The 19,797-nt window shown below is 39.2% G+C and overlaps 1 protein-coding gene across 4 annotated transcripts in view; it reads left to right on the forward strand.

The window, feature by feature from the left end:
- The window catches only part of NRP1 (neuropilin 1), a 114,675-nt gene that overhangs the window by 54,986 nt on the left and 39,892 nt on the right, over nt 1–19,797 (forward strand). For all 4 annotated transcript variants that reach the window (XM_080384315.1, XM_080384316.1, XM_080384317.1 and 1 more), the window contains exons 6-7: nt 4,779–4,934; nt 7,624–7,790. In XM_080384315.1, the coding sequence (XP_080240441.1) occupies nt 4,779–4,934; nt 7,624–7,790 (323 nt within the window). The remainder of the gene's footprint in view (nt 1–4,778; nt 4,935–7,623; nt 7,791–19,797) is intronic.

Here is a 19,797-nt window from a genome sequence, read left to right on the forward strand (position 1 = left end):
CCGTATCCTTCAGTTCAAATTCCCTGCTCCACAGCAACACAGCTGTGGTGTGCCAGGATGATGGCAGTATTTTAATAGGTCACAGAGAACAGTTTGATGGAAAACAGTTGTGGCCACAACCAGGGAAGAATTAGATGGACAACCCCCTGAACATGCTGCTCTCACCCAACTCTGGAAACCAGGCATCAATGTTTGAGCCAGGCACTTTCACTACCTCTGTTCTCAGCAGAGGACAGCACCCCTCACTGATCTGTCTCAGACATCTACTTCAGGGGGCAGTTAATGGACCTCTGGAGATTCTTATCTCATTGACTGTACTGAGAGCTATGGAACACTAACTCAGATGTAAACTTAAAAAAGATACCTAAGATAGAACAGATGAAACCCAACATAAGTGGAAAATGTTTTCACTGTAGAATTAGATCAGCTACAGTCACTAGAGATCAGCAGGAAATTAATCTGCTGTTTTCTACAGTTGCGATTTTTTTTCCTTCTTCCCCCAGAAAAAAAAAAGAGAAATGTTCTTTTAAACAAATTTTCACAATGATGTTTAAAAGGATGTGTCAAAATCAGTATGCCTCCATTTACATTTTGCTTCTACATAATTGCCATTTTCCTGATGGAAAACAATTTTCTGTTAGACAATTTGACAACAACTATGACAGTCATTCACAAAGACATTAATCCTGAAATGTTCTGTCACAATCATGGAGCCCTCAGCCTACCTGGTTGTCCTTTTAGTGGATTGAATCTGGCAAGTGCTGAGTACTCTGCGTCTTGATTCTGCAAAACATGTGCTTATCTTTGAAGCATGTGAACCATTCGATTGACTTCAACAGGAATTCACCAAGGACACTTACGAGTCTGAAGTACCACTGGTGTGAGTGTTTGCTGATTCAGGAGGGGAATGTTAGGCATTCAGTAATGCCTCAAACCCGGTGTTTTGTTTCTGCATAACTGCATATCAAGAGCACCCTTTGGTCTCTTCTTTAACACAAAGCAATAAGTGAAAGAAACCCTGGTGGAGAATATTCGGGAACTACAGGTGCACGTTGCAAATATTGTGCAGAAAAGGTACCACGGTTTGAAGGAGACAGCAGGTGGGATTAAAGCAGGAGAGTGAGTAGATCACGAAATAGAAATATGTGATTTTGCATGAATAAACAAGACACCAGAAACATCTCTGTCCAAGGCACAAACGTACCTTAGCCAGCCTCAGCTGAGAACAGCCCATTGAAGACTTTGAAGAAAAATAGCCCACTCAAAATAAGGACTAGCTTAAGTGATGAATTGCACATATTCATCATGCAGCTCTCTTTGAAGCTCTAGAAATTGTCTACTAGGGGCTCAAAAGTAATTTAAAGAAGTTTACATATGGTTTGAGAACCACAGGCTAAGCACTGCTGTTTTGGTCAATGCCACAAGAGCTTCCATTGAATTACAGAGCAAAACAAAACACTTCAGTCATTAACATCACTGCAAATGAAGGTTGCTATTAATCTAAATGTGTTTCTCCTCTGTTGTGGTTGCTTTCTACACTTTTTCAAGAAGCTGTTAAGATATAATAGTATGCACAAGCTCAGTGTAGGTGTGTACTGGGCTGTAAGGATGGGACTCATTTTTCAATTCTTTTCTCTTTAGCATCCTAAGTTTTGTGCCAGTGGTTTGTCAATAACAATCATACTGCTGTGAAAACACTGTCCACAGCACAACAGCATACTTTTAAAGACCAGCTTTAAAATTCTGCAAAATAGCTAGTTAACATTTCTTTTAATATTTAAGAAGTCTGATATACCATTTTTCCTTGCTTGTGTTTTATTGTGGTTTTTTTCTCTTTTTAAACTGAGTTCCAAAAGTTAACGATTTCAGCTGGGTAGGCAAATGTGTATTTCAGTAAGTCTCAAAATGTCCTGATACAGTTACTCTGTCCAAGAAGGGCAAACAGTAGAAAAGAAAAGAAGAATTAGTAAGGATAAGGCTTCTGTTTAGTCTTAAATCACCAGCTATGTTCTATATGTTCCATACTCAGATCTGTAAACCTTCAAACATACATATTAAGAATAATCAAGGATTTATTCAAGTTCTAGAATTAGACTCTGCATTTTGGGAAAAGCTTGCAAGACAGGTTTCTTAGTTGCCCCTCCAACTTTTAAGCTGAAAGTTACTGTTTCCCACTATATCATACTATGCCAGTGGAAAGAGGAAACAAGGTCCCAGAAATAGCTACAGCATGGGCAGTCAAATGAAGCAGCTGGCTCACCAAAATGCCTTTGTTCTGTGGGCAATGGAGAAGTGTCCTTGAGCAAGGACATTTCCAAGTGACTCATATCTGGAGTAGGCCTTCCTGGGGGATGCTGGCAAAACGACATGATGGTCTACAGGTAGAGGCTGCAAAGAGCTTTCTGGGCTTAATGATTTTTCATCACCTGCTGCCCTAAAATTCCCATTTGGAACTGTATATGGTCTATTATGAAAGCCCATCTTGGTTCTTGAGGAAGGGTCAGGAAGATGGTTACAAAAAAGCGGTGCCATTGTCTACCTAAGCAGACAGCAGTATCATCCCCTAAATGACTGATTGCTCAGATGGTGTTACCCACATAGCATTTCTGTGATGTGGTGACTGTGACTCCTGAAACTTTTGATAAATTATTGTCATTCAAAAGTTTTCAAGATTTGAATGGAAGAAAGAACTTTGCGTTAGCTATTTGTGTAAGAAGAACAAGAAATTCTATTTCATCCAGTTCTGCTCAGATCAATACTGTATTAGCTCACTAGGCTAAAGCTTACATGTTGTGCAAAAAAATTCAATACCTCTTTGTATCATATTCTGCAAGTTTTTGGCTCTTGCATCTACATAGCTAGCAAAGGGAATAGTACTGTGATAGCAGGGCCAATCTGTAGAAGACTGAAATGAGAATCACTAAATATGTCTTAAAAATTATAAACCAGTGAGTCATGGGGAATCTTAAAGCCTGTCTGCTTTAAACAAAGTTCTCTTCTGTTTGTCATTTCAAAGAGGCCTCCCTACAGGAAATGGGAGGAGGGAGGCTCAGAGTGCCACAACATGGTGGCCTTATCCCCCTTATTTTCTTGCATTTCAGAGCAACATCAGCAGCTATAATGTTGAAAGCCATCAAGGAAAAGAGCTCAATCAGAACTGTTTGCACACTGAAAATGCAAAAGAAAAAAAAAAAAAAAAAAGAAAAACTAAACGAAAAAAAAAACCCAGCAACAATAACCCTGCAGCAATTGAAGTGGAGGCATTGTTTTGTGTTTTTCAAAAGCCACTACTAGCAAAAAAAAAAAAAAAAAGTCTAAAACAACTTTCTCACTCCAAATACTAAAACTGTAAAGCTTTAATGATTTCTAGGATGAGGAAGAATTCAACTGATATCCTCTATAGGGTGTTTCATGCTATCAATACTGCATTGAACATCCATGGTGGAAAAGGACTGAACAGGCAGGTATTTTAAATGCCATGGGATTGCCAAGGCAACTGAAGACTAACCGTGGCCAAAATATGGATAGAAAAGCACATGCTGGCAGGAAGAGCTATAACATCTGAGCTCCCTCTTTCTGGCAACTCTAGGGTCTTACAGAAATGTGTAGCTTACATACTAAAGTTATTCCAAGCTGGAACTGTTTTACTTGATGCAAAACGCCAATAAATGACTACAAAATTATGTTAGCTGAGGATTTTCTTTGAACTGTGAATAATTAGGATATATAAACATTTTTTATTTTAAACTGAAAGTGAAATGGACTTCCTAGAGAAATGACAAGGTGTCAAATTCAGCCTGGAAAGCCAGTGGTGTAAGCATTAGAATGATATCTTATGATTATTTTCATGATTGACTTTGTGGATAGGTTTTAGCGTTATTTTTTCTTATTGTTTGTAAGCACAGATGTACCACTATTCAACCACCTAGGGACCTATCTGCAGGGAATGCTTAAGTGCTAGAAGGCCACATATGCTGGCTGTGAATTGAGTAGCTTAATTAAGGAAAAGAATTATCTCACTGGACAGGAAATCCAGAAAAATATCAGGAACTGATTTATAGTTAACATTGAGAGAGATCATGTATGTATGCATGTGTGTGTGTTCTGTGACATGAAGATGTACCTAAGAAATCCTCACTGTTTGGAAAGTATTAAGATTTTCCTCTTGAATCCTTTTACAGTATTCTTTAGTATTAAGCATATGGGCAAAAGATCTGTGAAGGTGTGCTGAAAGCATAAACAGGAAGGGATAAAGAGTCATTGGTCATAGCCTCAATATGTGTGCAAAAAGGTTTTCTAAGGGCGCTGTAAAATTAACAGATTATCTGCAGTATTGAGCATAAAACCTGGAAAGTGCTGTTTGAACTCTTATTCCAAGAGCATCTGGTAGACTGTGTGGGGAAAATCAGACCATTCAGATGTTGCTTGCACAAATAGGTGCTTCAGTCACACTTTGGAAAATACTTTTGTTGTTTTGTACATGTAGTTTTGTGCATCATTGCCCCCTCTGCACACTTTAAAGGACTTTTTTTGAAATCCTGGTTCTTTACATTTTCAGAGGTTTATGGAGTGCTAGCTGGAACATTTTAGAAGTAACATTACTGGGGTAGAATAAGCCACTTATTCTTCACTGCTATGTTATTGATAAGATTGTGTTTTTGAGCTGTTGTAGAGGTTCACTATTTCCTCCTGAGGGGCTGTCTTTAGGAGGCTATTGTATTGGCATCTATTGTTGTAGCAGAACTGGTAGTTTACTATTATATCCTGTTTCTTTGCAGTTGGCCCACATATAGGGCGTTATTGTGGGCAGAACAACCCAGGACGTGTCCGGTCTTCAACGGGGATTCTTTCAATGGTATTTTACACTGACAGTGCAATAGCAAAAGAGGGATTCTCAGCAAACTACAGCGTGTCTCAGAGCAGTGTATCAGAAGGTCAGTATTTATGTATCCCGCAGAGCTTCTTGGAAAATATTATCTGTTATGTCTTCTTGCAGACCAGGTGTTCCATGAAACTTTAAAGAAAAATTAAATAAATAAGATGGCGGGGAAGGGTTGGTTCTGTTTTTCTTTCTTTTTTTTTTTTTTTTTTTTTAAAGAACAGCTGCCCTTTAAAAAGCAGTGCAAGAAGCAGAATTCTTCTTACAGTTTTATTCCACAGTATTGCCAGGAAGTTGGGATAATTATTGTGTAAAACTGTGCTGACCAAGGAAACACAGGAATGCGGAGCAATTGAACACTTGCATTAAAACAATGAAACATGAACAATGAATGTGCTATCCAAAGCCTTCTTTTATTACATGGACTAAGCTTTGGTGATCGATTTCTTGAATAAAAAGGACCCATTTAATATATGTGCTCTTGTTAAACTATTTCATAAGCTATCTAAGCTTTGTTCTCTGTCTCGTATTTTTTTTCCCAGTTGCCTTATTTTCATAGTTACCCTTTGGACAGAGAATGAAACAAAGTGAGGGAGACACAGGAAAATAACAGGCTGTGTTACACCATGTCCTTGCAGACTTCCTTGCTTTGCTTGATGATAGAACACACACTTTAAATCAAACTCTCTCTCCTTTGTGCAACTTACTGAGGTTTGAGCAGATCCACCCAGATTTGAGGCACTTGTTTAATCAAAGAAGAAACCAAAGAAAACTGAGTAAACTGAAATTACCGATGTTACTCCCCACCTCTCCTCTGCCCCGTGCCTCTTTAGTAGCTTTCTTGCATGTTGCATAGCTAGGAAGAGGGAATGGGACGTACCCAGTCTCTGTGAATGGGAAGCATCCTCCTCCAACTCTTTCAGATTTTACCTCCAGCTAGTTTGGCTTCTCCTTATGTACATGCTGCTCCTGCCCCCTCATTAGCTAGCACAAGCAATTTGTCCACCCCTTCCAGTCATCCTCCCTGGGCTATAGAGGGAGGTGTCATCACACTGAAGCCAGAGTTAATAGTATCTGCTATGCTGGGATGCAGGCTTAGACACAGGAGAGATTCACCTCACCTCATTTCACCCACCCTTGCTCTTTGTGCTCTCAATAGAGAAGGGGTCACCTCCAGGGACCAGCTCAGCCTACTTATCTCAGACATGTGAGGTGTGCCCTGGAGGTACTTTTCTCTCTCAGTAGACTACAGGGAAAGCCCACATGTCCAGATAAAACTATACACCTAATATTTAGATATTTTAAAATTATTCCCACCTACCATATCTTGCATTCTTTAGTGGATTATGTATGGTTATCCTTCCAATTCCAAGCAGAAGTTAATTTTACTTTGAGTTTTACCCCAGCGTAGTTCAAGTTTCAGTACTTCACTCAAGGCTCCAATACATTGGAGCAGCACAGAAGTGGGGGAATGGGTGGTATGCCATGGGAAATGTGGTTTGATAATTCAGTTTGATAATTCAGTTATGGGACATCCTAACTACAACTCCTATAAGGTACCCTGACAGCATTTCTGAATAGAAGTTTTGGGATCTATCATAAAAGATTTATACTGTTTTTTCAGAATGTTTTCATTTTCATCGAAAGATCAGAACTTTGCTTATTAAAAGCTCATTTTTCCAACTCACAGATTTTGAAAGCTTCAGACCTTCAGCTCAGCACCCACCCACCCACATGGATAGAGATATGTCATCTCTGTAGAAGGTGTGATAAAAAAGGGTCTGTACCCAAATGTCAGGGCCTCTGCTTCACACACTGCTGTTTTACCTTAAACTGCTAATGAAGGAATTAATTATATTTATATACTATGAAGTCCTTGAAGAGAAGCATAGACACATGTTATTTTCTCCTGCTTTTGCAATAGGATTGGTAAACTTCTGACAGGGCAGTGCGTGAGCAGCTGGGTGTGAGGATCCATCTAAAGGCACCAGCCTCTCTCGCTTCAGTGGGGGTTGGAGCCTTTTTTTTTTGAAGAGTGAGAGAAGAACTAGTCTCCATGCTGTATTAGCCTTTGAACTCACTATAGTGACTAGGGTGTTGATTCTAAATTATCTAGGTAATTTTTGTGTCAACAAGGAAAGATTGCATGGAGATGATCAACTTGTTTAAAATACTGCATGTTACAGAAAACATGGTAATTCCCTTAGGTTAGTAGTATTCTAGCCTGGATTCAAATTTTGTTGATCTGTTCCTTTCCAGCGGCCAGGATCCACAGAGAATGGCTGGAATTTTAATAATATTTAAAAAAACATTTTATACTTTTTGTACTAGAGTAAATAGTTTTAAAATAAAATTATTTTATACAGTCATCTGGTCTGTCTTTCCTGGCTTTGTGCATAATTATGAGTTCAACATACTTTGATTTATATTATAAACCCACAGAAGTGCCTGTGCTACCCTAGAAAAGAGAAATCTATTGTCCTATATTGAAATGGCTACAATGCTGGGCTAAAAATATTTGTATAGCATTATTATTGCAGGAATTGCCATGGTAACTTGAATGACGGTATTAAGAATGACACCATAAGCCCAACACTGCCTCACTTAAAGTTGTTAAAGAATTCAAAGTCACATAAAAATAAATTCTTTAGATATTCATATTCAAAGCAGGAAAATGTTCTCATTATTCAAAGTCTATATCAAAAAGCTGACCATAATAACAATGGTAATTTATTTTTCTTCAGATTTCCAGTGCATGGAACCACTAGGTATGGAGTCAGGAGAAATTCACTCTGATCAAATCACTGTCTCCTCCCAGTACAGCGCTATCTGGTCTTCAGAAAGGTCCCGGCTAAATTACCCTGAGAATGGATGGACCCCAGGGGAAGATTCTATCAGAGAATGGATACAGGTAAAAAGATAATGTTTTAAAGATATTATTAATAATACTCTGTGGAGTTTATTGAATGTGGAGAATGCAAAAGAAAGAATGAAAAAAACACAGTAAAGTACTTCTACATAATCTAAGAATCATTGCAAGTGAATCGTTCACATTCCCTATTAGACGCAAAAAAAGACTGACTCCCAAAGGTATAAAAAAAGAAAAGGTCAGTAAGATTAATTGTTCTGCTTCCCACATCTATTGTTTTTTCAGTCTTCTGAGCACAAATAACAGAGATTTTGGTTTAGTGGAAAAGTCAATATTAGTTTAACATGCACTTAAAGTGGAATGTCCCAGTAAACTGAGCATGTGCTATGTCTCTAGCTGATTACAGCTAAGCATTAATACAGCATGGTGTTTTCATGCACTCAGATTTCACCTCAGAAGACCTAAGTCCCTTCTAGAATATGTTAGTCATGAAATGAGTTCAATGGTCTCTGTCTAGTGGCTATTCTTCCACATCCTGAAACACAACATTCATTAGAAAGATTGGCTGCCTTGGCTTCACTCTGTTAATACAGGAGAAATTGTGCAAACGTTTGTCGCCATGAAGAGACTCCTCGAGTTCAGCTAGTCTGCTTGGGCTTGTTTGCTATTTGTTAACAAGTACATAGGTTAATGGCACATGATTCCTGAACAGGTTAAGATTGTTCATATGAATTACTGTACACAAATAATGTATACTAGCAGGCAAGCGTTAGTATCATTAGGTGAAAAAAACCACTGATTTATCTCAGTCGTAGTCAGACTTCTTAGTTGCAACATAGATTCTGTTTCTGTTGGCAAAAGCTAAGAGAAAGGGTTGAGCATATTAGATCAATATTACTGATATTGAAAACTTGTTCATATATTTGAAACATTCCTCTGGCTTCTGCTGTTTTCCATAGGAAATTACTAACTGACATATAAAAACAATGCCTTATTAGCCATCTACACAAATGCTCACACTAGCGTTTCCCTGTGAGGTTTGCTGTCTGCAAGAAACATTAAAAACATGTTGAGCAGTAGTTAGTAAAGAAGAAAGAGGGGGAGATCTTTCACTTCTGATCCTTGGCACACAATGGGACTCTCAGGTGTCCTGCCTAGGGGCCCCTACACATCCTGAGCTCTTGGCAACTTGGTAATCATCTATGATGGACCTAATCAGACTTCAGAGTGGCAAAAAAAATCTGTTGATCATTTTTCCTTACTTAGGAATAAATGTTAAAATCTCCCAAGCCTTATCTAAGTGCAAGGCTTGTTATTAATCATTGCCACTTGCAATCCGTGGAATGCACATGAAAAAAGAGTGGAATGCATCAGAATCAAATTCCATGTGTTTCATCTGGTCAGAGGGCCACCACTTTTTCTTTATTTCCTTCTTTTCTGCTGTCACTTATGCATTTATGACTATATAATCAAAACAAGAGAGCTAGTCAAATCTCATTCGTGTGTTCTGTGTGCTTATTAACTTTATTAAGTTATGATGACTACATATATAGAGAGAGAGCTTAATCCTTTCACTTAGAACTAGATCTTTCTGAGAAAAAGTTTCAAAGGACTTTTTTAACCATTAACTTTTTTAATAACAAACACATAACAGAATCCAAGCTACTCTGGGATTTATGCTTAAAACAGCTCAGGGTACCTCAGGCCTCCTGCCTATGAATTTCTCATCCTCCTTTGCTTTCTGCCTTAAACCAGGATGCTCAGGGGCTGAAACAACCACTGAGCACAATTTTTAGCAGTTTTACACTGCCTCCAGCTACCACATCAGCCAAAAAGTCGTTTGGTTGTATGCTGTACTGCTCACACCACAGCTCTCATGTACTTCACCCTGCCCCTGGTTTGGAAAAGGCAGCATGAACCATTTCCCTGAGCAGTGGAGACCTAGGGCATCTCCTGCACTGCCCTGGCCCCATGTGGAGGGACCGGCACTCCCAAGGCAGACCTCCTGACAGAGCAACTAAGCTGTAGCAGCCTTTGCTACAGAGCTGGGTCTTGTTTGCAGGACTGAGCCTGGAAGGTCTTGCTTGACAATGCATTTCGTTGAATAGGCAACATGTGTTGCAGAAGAACTGTTTTAAGTTGTTTCTACCACTCAACCCATGTAGCAGAAGCAACCAAGCTAGTTTGGATATCCCCGGGATTTTCACAAGGCACAAGGGTTTAATTAATCTTTGGTTCCATTTGTGTCAGGAGGATATTCTCATACGTATTTATTATGGTATAATTCAATACTAACATCGCTAATTCGAACTTCCAAACATGTTCTAAATGCTTTCCTGTTAAACTTTGGCAATCTTCAGATGGGTGCTAAGTGCTTCAGACTACCACATTCTACAAAGTCTTGATGCCATTGGCAGTAAGCACATGTTGCAAGTTTGTATCTGGATAAAATATTGAAATCCCATGTTCCCTCTGTACAAATATCCCCAGGAACAGATGTTCATCTCCATAAAAGCATACAGACAAACAACCATGTAACTGATAAAATACTCTGAAATTACCCATTGAAAAAAAACCAAGCCATATTTTATAAAAGGAGGAAGGCACTTGTATATGAAGGACTAAGGCCACTTTGTTCTGTTTTGTTCTGTAAGCTACTGCAAACTAGTCATTTATGTGAAATATTTGCTTTGGTGCAGTACAGCATAAATGGATTGTTGCTGCACGGTGTAAGAACTCTAGAAAATACTCAACAGGAAAAAACTGTGCTGAAGGATACTGCAATGCTGAACTTGGAACTTTTAAAGTGAAAATTTCTGCCTATATGTCCTTTTCTTTGAGGCAGAGATTTTGTGTATATCAGTATTCATTGATTTTTTCTACAATTGCAGGTTTCCATACCTGCACACACACTGCAGCTGGTTAAGCAGTGATGTCTGCCTTCAAACTGCTAATATGCATATGCAACTAGGCATATGTATGAGATATGTACAATCATACATGGGCAAAGCAGCTTGAAAATCCAGCTCCAAATACTAATTTCCTTAGTGTGTCTTTCTTTTTTTGCATAAGGGAAACATAATAGTTCTCATTTCCCTTCCTTTTACCCCTCCCTTCAAGGTTAATGTTTTTGCTAAGACAAAAGAAACAGAAAACCTCAGTTAAGTATCAGCAAAGGGCGATTGGTATCTACAAAGGACGTTTAGAAGGCATGTGATATGATTGTCTCATTTGACGTGTTGATGTCTTTTGGATGATTTAACTGAAAATAATTAGGAAAATAGTGTTGGCTTTTTAGTAATGGATTTGCATGAATTCCATCTGTGGACCTGAAACCCATTCTTTGGTGGAAAAACTAGATGGCTCCTTTGTGGCTGAGAAGGTACCAACTACTGCATTCATCTGAATGCTGCCTGCTTACAGGGCTCTGCTAAGCGAAAGCTGCTTTTCCATTCCTTTCCTTAGTTGTTTGGAAATAAATGTCAAAGCATAGGTTCAAAATATCCATAGCACAGTCACACCATAAGTCTGCACAGTACTTTTACCCTCAAACACACTTTTGAACATTGCTCAACTAACTTGAGATTTGGAGTGGCTCCATAATCAGAAACAGAGACACTCCAGATTGCATTTCTTCTTTAAAAACACATTAATAAAGTTTGTGGATTTTCTAATATGAATGGAATAAAGATATGCATGAGGCAAGGGCTGCCAAAAATGAGCATGAAGTTAGTTTATTGTCATATGGGATGTTATTAGCTCCTCAACCTTAAGCTCCGCCTACTTGTTCATTACACTTACATTTTGCACACTTGACTGCTCTTCAGTGTGAAATAACATAATTAAAAAAAAAAAAAAAACACGAGCTTTTTAATTTAATCACGAGCAGGGAACTGCCATTGCAACGTAAGTCATTGTCCCTCATTAACGTATCCTTTCACAGGAAAAATAGTATAGTGTTTCCATTTCTGTAATCTGAACAACAAACACGTTAATAGGTATCAATTACCAGCCAGTTTCAGTCCTTAGAACCAGTAAGAAGGCCAGTGCAAGGGTTTCACATCTGGTTTTAGTGAAACTGTTCCTGTCTGTGGTATTTAAAATTTAAAGAACTCCTGTTATTGTGCAATTGGGAATCCTAGGGGAGTACAATGTTAATGAAATCCATAACATGCGGGGATTTTATGATTGCATTTTCAAGGCATTCCTTCAAAAGGGATGACTGATTTCTGCCATGGCAGCAGTAATTGTGCTTTTACAGAGTAGATTTAATGTTCACATTTAAGAACAGCAGTTACGCTTACACTCATCCGAAAGAGTAACATGTGAAATCTTTATATTTAGGGAACTTGTTGCATCTTATTTCTGAAGCCTTTGAGCAGGAGCCACAGGCCGCTGTGCTTGGCAAGCCCTTGCACCTCAGGGACGCCCCGGTGGGTCATGGCCAGCAGCCCCCCAGTGCAGCGCAGGAGCAGGGGGAGCTCCAGGGGGAGTGCCCGGCTGGATAGGTGCCATCAGCTAAAGACACTTGAGACCCACGTGTGTGTGGTTTTGAAGGGAGACTGATTGCCTATTACTAGGGTCACTGGGAACCTGCGCTATCATCAATCCTCATAATGGTGTGGGTTTTCAAACCCGCAAGGAGCAACACCTTCTGGGTACTTTTACTGCAGAATCTGTATGGTTTTTATCAAAATGTTTCTTCTAATGCATATAACACAAATCTTTACGCTCCCATCAAGCTGGATGATAATTTCTGGGTGGCACAATTTTTCTCTCATGCTGTTAGACTGAGACCTACAGCTTTCCCAGAAAGCAAAGCATATTTGTTAATAACACAAAATTTTCAGTTCATATTACAGTTGGGTTTGGATAAAACCATAAATCCAGCTTTAAGAATCCTAGTATCAAATCAAAACTTAGCAGCTATAAAACAAAAAGCACTACTCTGTTATAAACATGCTCTGACGGTTCAAATTTATTCAAAAACTGTTAGCAGGAGAGTTAACATAAAAAGACATTATACTCTGGATTGGGTATTATCTCATTCTGCAGCCCTACACTAAGTTGAAGTCCTTATTGTGTGCTCTGGTTAATAAAAAATAAATGGCTAATCCAGCCCAAATTTGTACTGCTAGTTTTTTTCAGCAGGGTGTAGATCTTGTATCACATGTAAACGGCTGGAGTTAGAGGTTAGCAGATCTGGTTTGCTGCCTCTGACCTCTGCCTGCCCATCTCCACCTTGTTCTCCACCCATCCCTTTGGCACCTATGACTGTTGCAGAGTAATTCTGTAGACCTCTAGACCAGCCAGCCATAGGAATATCAGCTGATCTGGTGTAAAATTCTCCCTCTGCATCTCACAGCATTTAGGGATCTGGAGAAAGTCCAGAGAGGTAAGAATAACCCTCCTCAGAAAGCAGCCTGGGAGATCCCCCTTACCTCCACTGATTGAAATATCAGTTGTTTATTTAACACTAACTCTCCTGTGCAAGGAAAATATACTTCCCCTGATTTAAAACACTTCTATGTATACACTGCTTCACCAGAATAAGAGGGACCTTGGAGCTGGAGTTTTCCTTCCACATTTGTCTTCATTTCTTTACATTTGCAGTAACCTACGTTCTCCATTATTCGCTCCTTTGTAAGTGAAACCTTGGAGCATGCATTGCTGATGTAAACTGGTATATAGATTAGTCCAGATTTATTCCTGTAGCAATTCTGAAAATAATTGCAGCTTGTCATTTGGTGTCTTGACCTTTCATCTGTGTCATAGCTTATTTCCTTATCAGGTATTCACTTAAAAATATAGTCAGTATTTATATATGTTGCTGCACAGCATATTTATTTCATTAACAGGTTTATTCTTACATCGGGCAGCTGTTTAGGTTGACTTTATCGAGCAAGCCTGTCTAAATACTTCACATGAAAGCTCAAGGAAGTGCAAGTCAACAATGTCTGCTGTTATTTTTATTCTTATTATTTCTGTTTCTTTTGGAGTTTGATATTGCAGTGAAGTGCATCATATTAGTGCAAAGAATAATGTTAAACCTGGGAAGCTGAGGCTTCCCAGGTCTCCTAGCCTTTGAAGGACTGCCTGAGAGCTGAAGTTCAGAGGATCTGTGGTAGGGCTGCCCCATCATTAGGGAGAACACTGACATGAAAGCACCAAAACTGTCAATCCTTTGTCTTTTCTACCACTTTAAAATACAAGTCATGCCTTCAGTTCATGGCATTTACAGTTCATAACTGCACCTCAGAAATTGCAAAAAGCAGAGTTAGCTTTGTGTGGAAAAGTATTACAGTTATCTTATGGTCTTAACATACTTTGCACATGGGCAAAGAATGACAAAAGACTATTCCTTTCTGGAAATCACAGCCAGGACAGACTGACACAGCACAGAACCAGGGTTAATTGACCCAGCAGGATACATTCATACCTTTATTTACTCTGACATGGGAATAAATGGTAGTTTCATAAAGGCAAGTACTGAAATTAAACGAGAGGGATAAATAAAAGGGTCCTACAAAGTATGAAGGTTTTTTTGATTATTCAAAGTGCTTTAAGAGCTCTTCTAGTACCAGAAAGTTCCCAGCCATAGATTTATCACTCTGGGGAGGCTGAAGAGATGCTCAGAGAACTATGCAGAACTGTTGGCAGCCTTATTCCTCCAGAAGTGCAGGTGCAAAATGCAGTTTAGAAGAAAATCCTCTCTACCTCCCTCTGACATGTTTCAGCATCAGCCCTAATACAGAGAGTCCTGCATGGCTTCGAGCAATCCTGCATGCAACATATGGAGGAGCAGCAGAAGCAGAGCCCCTCCGAGCCTCCACTACCAGCCTAATCATTGTAATAGTTTCAGTTCTTTCAGGGGATCCATTATGCAGAGATCTGAGTAGTTTGTATATAACTCTGTAATTACCTATGCATCCACTTCCCAGTCCGGCCCTACATCCCCTGAACGGCTGCAAGACAGATGGCCCTTTAGAGCTGAGATAGCGAATTAAAAATGTGTCCAGCAAAAGCACTGATTCAGCAACTACTAAAATAATTTTGTAAATTTATCTTACTTTCACTAGTTGGCTCCAGGAGGGAAAGAAATTAAAACCTTTAAATATGGTTTTAAACTAAACACCACAAGGTTTTTTTTTAAATCACAACATCTTTCTCTTCTACTTTCTTTCACAGGAATTAAAGCCACTCAAAAACTCTGTACAAAATTATTCTCCTCCCTTGTTTTTTCTCCATTCACCAGGTTCACATGTTTGGCATGATTCAAAACATTTGTTATACTTTGCTGGTCTTTAAACTGCCATCAAGCTAAAAAATCAGTTGCTTGTGCCATTCTGCTTGGTAGGGGAGCTCTCTCCCTGATGACCCGCAGACCCCATGGGGACCGAGGCAGCCTTGCCCACCCAACTACAAGGCACTGCAGCACATCTGCTCCACTGCAGCCAGGACATCCTGCAGTTGTGAAGGAAGGTACCTCAGAAGGAGATTTTTCTGTGTCCAGCAGAAATAAATTAAGCTACAAGACTAGGCAGGTGTCGAACTACAGGTGAAGTAGAGCTCAAGGCTAGAAGTGAAGTGACTAAGGGTAGTGGCTAGAAACACAACCTTGGGTAGGAACACACAGCTGAGGCATGTTAAAATAAGAAGAGTTGTTACTGAGCTAAAGGTCCCTGTTGTCAGGGGGCCAGCCCTGGGCTGGAGATGATAGGTGTACTGCTGAGTGCTTTGCAGACAATTGTGCATTCTTATTCACTCTTTCCACACCTGCACAGTAGTATGAAGCTGAAGAGTTCATGAGTCCTATGGGCCCTTCCCCATCCCAGCATCTACGCTGCAGATTTTCTGTTGCTGAGCTATTATTTGCCTCTCTGTCCTTGTATCATCCTCCTTTTCTGTCCCAGTTTAATTCTGTTCTGCCCATTAGATGACATTTTCACAGCAGCAGCAAAATAGGTAAAGTGGAAGGATAAATGAGATTTCTTCCAAGTGGTAAATACTTGCCCTTCAAAAAGCAATTTGCTTTTTCCCACAGAAAAAGAAAAGGAAAAAAAAGGAAAAAAAAAGTTATATTTCAACAAGGAAATATTTCCATTTTTGCTTTATCTCTGATGTTTTCATTCAAGATTTAAAAAAACCTCTTTTAAAAGGCATCAGAATAAACTCCATAGCTGTCTGATAAACAAAACCTACTAGCAGAGAAAACACAGTTGGCCAAACATTAAGCTGAGGTTCACTTCCCCTGTTTTCAGGAATAACTGGTTTCTCATAAGAGTAGCGCTGTTTACACATAACTTCCACCAACCAGCTGTACCTGTGTCGTCTGGTCTTTCTCTTCATTGCAGCCTCCTGTGTTGAACACTTCAGGCCAAACTAATTTCTGGTGTTGATCCTCTGAAGCTGCTGAAAATATTGGTTTGTCCTATCACGTATAAAACCAGGACTTACTTTAACAGGTCATATTTAGGTTATAGATTATTGTACTACAGACTAAGGTGGCTTTCGGTCTTTAACAGAGACAGGACCAACCTATTCCATTGCAAATCCTATTAAATTCAAGCTATGGGCTGAAGGGCTAACATAGCACAAAGTAATTTTAAAATCTTCTTATCAGGCCATAAAAATTAACTGTCCATAGAAGTGTTGCCCCCTTCCATGATAAGCTTAACTAAGAAAATACATCCTGTGTTTATTTTAAAAAGCCGCAGCACTTAAAAATCAATGGCTTTGCTCTTTACATAGCTGGATATAGAGCAACTTTTAGAGAGGCAGAGTGGGGTTATGCAAACCAGGCACCATTACCTGGCCAAAGAAAGCCTGGAAATGAGACCCCCATGGCTGGAGTTTGAACAGGCTTTGTTGAGAGAAGGGCAGAGCTGGAGGCAGCCAATCTCCCTGGTTTGCTTTAGGAGCAGGGGGTGAAGTTTTCTGGGTAATCAACTATTCTGCACCACCCCATCTGCTGTCCCCCTTCCTCTACCAGCACGGGACAAGAGCACCACTCTCAGCAGCAGATCTCCCAAATCACAGCCTCAGAAGTGAACCAAAGAAAAAGCAAAAATTAACTTTGCACGTACAGTCTTTGTCTCTTATTTTTCACCATACATTTACAGTACCCTTACCACCCCATCTAACCTCAGCTACCTGATAATTTTCTAGAAGGCAGCAGAAACTCATATTTTAAAAAAGCAGTGACTTGCTTGGTGACCCAGTAGTAAATTAAAATCATCATACACAATGTGTATGAAATAGAAAATCGAATTTTGGTGCAACAAAACTGACAGTTCCATTTAACAGAGAATAAATGAATGCAGACTCCTGTGGATGAATGACTGATTTAAAGAGACTGTGCCGATTTTCCAAGATGAGAAAGCTGATCACAAGAAAATACATATATTTCTATGTGACACAGGTTATAGACTCATTCCAATAGCCAGTGAAATCAGGCTTAAAAAGTATCAAATCTTAGACACTGGTACTTTTTCCTCATTTTGTTGCTACTTTTTATAGAAAACCCAAAGCTTGAACTTTCAAAAATATCCAAGTGTAGCAAATTCCAGTGATTTCAGTAGAACTCGCTCTGACCACAGTGATAGCATAGTCAGATCTATCTAAACCATCAAGGCGTGCTGTCTGAGACAGGAGAGTTTAATTCTGCACAGTATATCATCCCATCACTTACCAGCTTCCTACCCAGTTAGCGTAGGTATGCTACGAAACAGGAAGAAGCAGAGGTTATTTCTGTGTGTAATTACATGTGTAATATTGTACTTCCCTTCAAAATACCAAAATGTATTATAAATCAAGGCCTTCTGCCTGTGCCCTCTGATTTTAACAGTACAGCAGCTGGCAAAAAAATGCTAGAGAAGAACTTTATAGACAACATTCAGCGTTTTCCACCCAAAGCCCTGTTATTCACATGTGAAGCAGCCTGATAGAGCAGCTTTGGCTTACTTGTTTCCCATTGGTGCACTAGTTGCTCAGTACACTTAGGGGGAAAAAAGTCCTACAATGATGTCCTTCTCTCAGAAAAGAGTGGTTCTGCAAGTATTGCTATAGAGTTTCCCTTTTCTATAGTTTCTAACACAAACTGGGGAAGGTTACATTCAAGCTGCACTAAATAGTTGTCTTCATTCCAGATCAGAGGATTAAGCTCAGGTTTAAAATTAAATGTAAATTACAAATAAGTATTCAGAAAACGTTAATTAAAAGTATTACGTTCCTGATTCATTTATTGCTCAGCAAGGGTTCCTAAGTATCTTAGCTGGAGAAAGGGGCCATTCACATTCCTCTTTTTTTGACCAAGTCATTGTACATGTCTTAGGTTATCCATTTGCAAGTTAATGTACTGCCAAAGCAAAGGTTTTCATTTTAAAGAAGTAATATTTCACAGCAAGATATGCTCCTGCAAGATGTAAAACAATCTTTTTCTAAAGCACTGGGAGTTAATCAGCCTTTCTCTTCATTGCTACAGAGAGGGTTTGAATGGCATAAGATGCTGATTACTTAGATCCCAAAGCCTATAGAAATCCCAATACGATTACATTTTCCCCCCTTTGTTATCAGAGTTTATTGTATCTTGCTGTTCAGGTTTTAAGTAGTTTTCAAGTGAAAAAATAAATTAAGAAAAGGTATTTTCTGAGTCTTCTGAATAACAATCGTGTTACATCAGAGTACCACATGAATGCGTAAGGTGGAGCTTGCAAATGAATAGCAGAAGGATCGTTCCCTATCACTGCATGTGCACTGGATGCATTTCACATAATACAGTGAGCCCATTTCAGGGGAGCATTGCATTGCCCTTGCTTTTAAACTGAAGTCCTTCAAAGACTCACACTAAAAATATCACACAGAGCTAATGTGTAGCAGTGGCAGTGCTTTTCCCGGCCTACTTGCAGCATTTCTCTTTCACATTTGATCTTTATAGTTTCCATACTGGAGCGATTTGGTTTGCTGAATTCTGGAAATGTCTCAAGTTGAAATGCTAGTGTATTAACCTGCTGTACTGAGTCTCTTTTGTTTCTCTTTACCAGAGTGCTGCTTGCCAATTTTTACAACTACAGCAGATTTTACTATTCAAACAGAACCAGATGGAACACCAGTTCAAAGAACATGTCAGAATTAAATATTTCTTTTTTAATTAGTTGCTTCTGATTTATGCAAAAAAAAATTAACATAAGAGTGGGAGAATGTGCCATGAATCCAGATGCAACACAGCCCACACAAGCATTATCTTTTCTCTGTCAGAGACACAGAGGCCTTTTCTTTCATTTTTTTCTTGTCTTTTCTTTTTTCCTTTTTGTTTCTGGATTTCATTTTTCTTACACTTTCTGCATCTTTTCTTTCTTGAGCCAGCCTCATAATGATGACTGAGGTTCTCTTATGTTCATCAGTCAGAGTTTTTCATGTTCATCTTAAATTTTCTCTTGTAGAAACTGGCTGATCTGCCTCTCAAAAAATTACTGTACTCAGTACCACAATCCCAGCATAAGTATCTCAGTGTGGTAGTGTCCTTTGAGTCTATTTTTTGTTTTCAGTTGGGGGAATCTTTACATTTATGTTTTTTCTGCTGCAGAAAAGGATTTGAGCAGAAGGTGAAGACCGTGAGGAATATTTCCACTGCTAAAGAAAGTTAATTTCCTTTTTTCTGCCAAGCATTCCTATTTCCTTGGCATGAATGTTTGCTCATCCTCTCTTTCACGCTTCCCCATTTTTGCCAAGTCACATAAGCATCAGTTCAGTAAAGCATACTGACTGAGGACAGTTGTTAGCACAGACTAGAAGTTGAGTGTGTGATTAGCTTTCTCTTCTGGGGCTTTCAGGATGTTGCTGTCAAGGTCAATGAGAAAGACTTCAGTGACTCAAGAGAGATCTTACTAGCAGCAATATTTTCTCCTCACATTCTTTATGGAGCTGCCACAAATATCACTCAGATTTTTGCACAAAGATCTGAGATGGTTTACAGCCTTAACTATTTTCACTTAAACCCAGTATGAATATTTACACCCTGCCATTAATCAAGGAGTTGTGCTCTTGTAAT

The sequence above is a fragment of the Falco punctatus genome (assembly GCF_963210335.1).
Source record: "Falco punctatus genome assembly, chromosome: 4".
NCBI lineage: Eukaryota > Metazoa > Chordata > Aves > Falconiformes > Falconidae > Falco > Falco punctatus.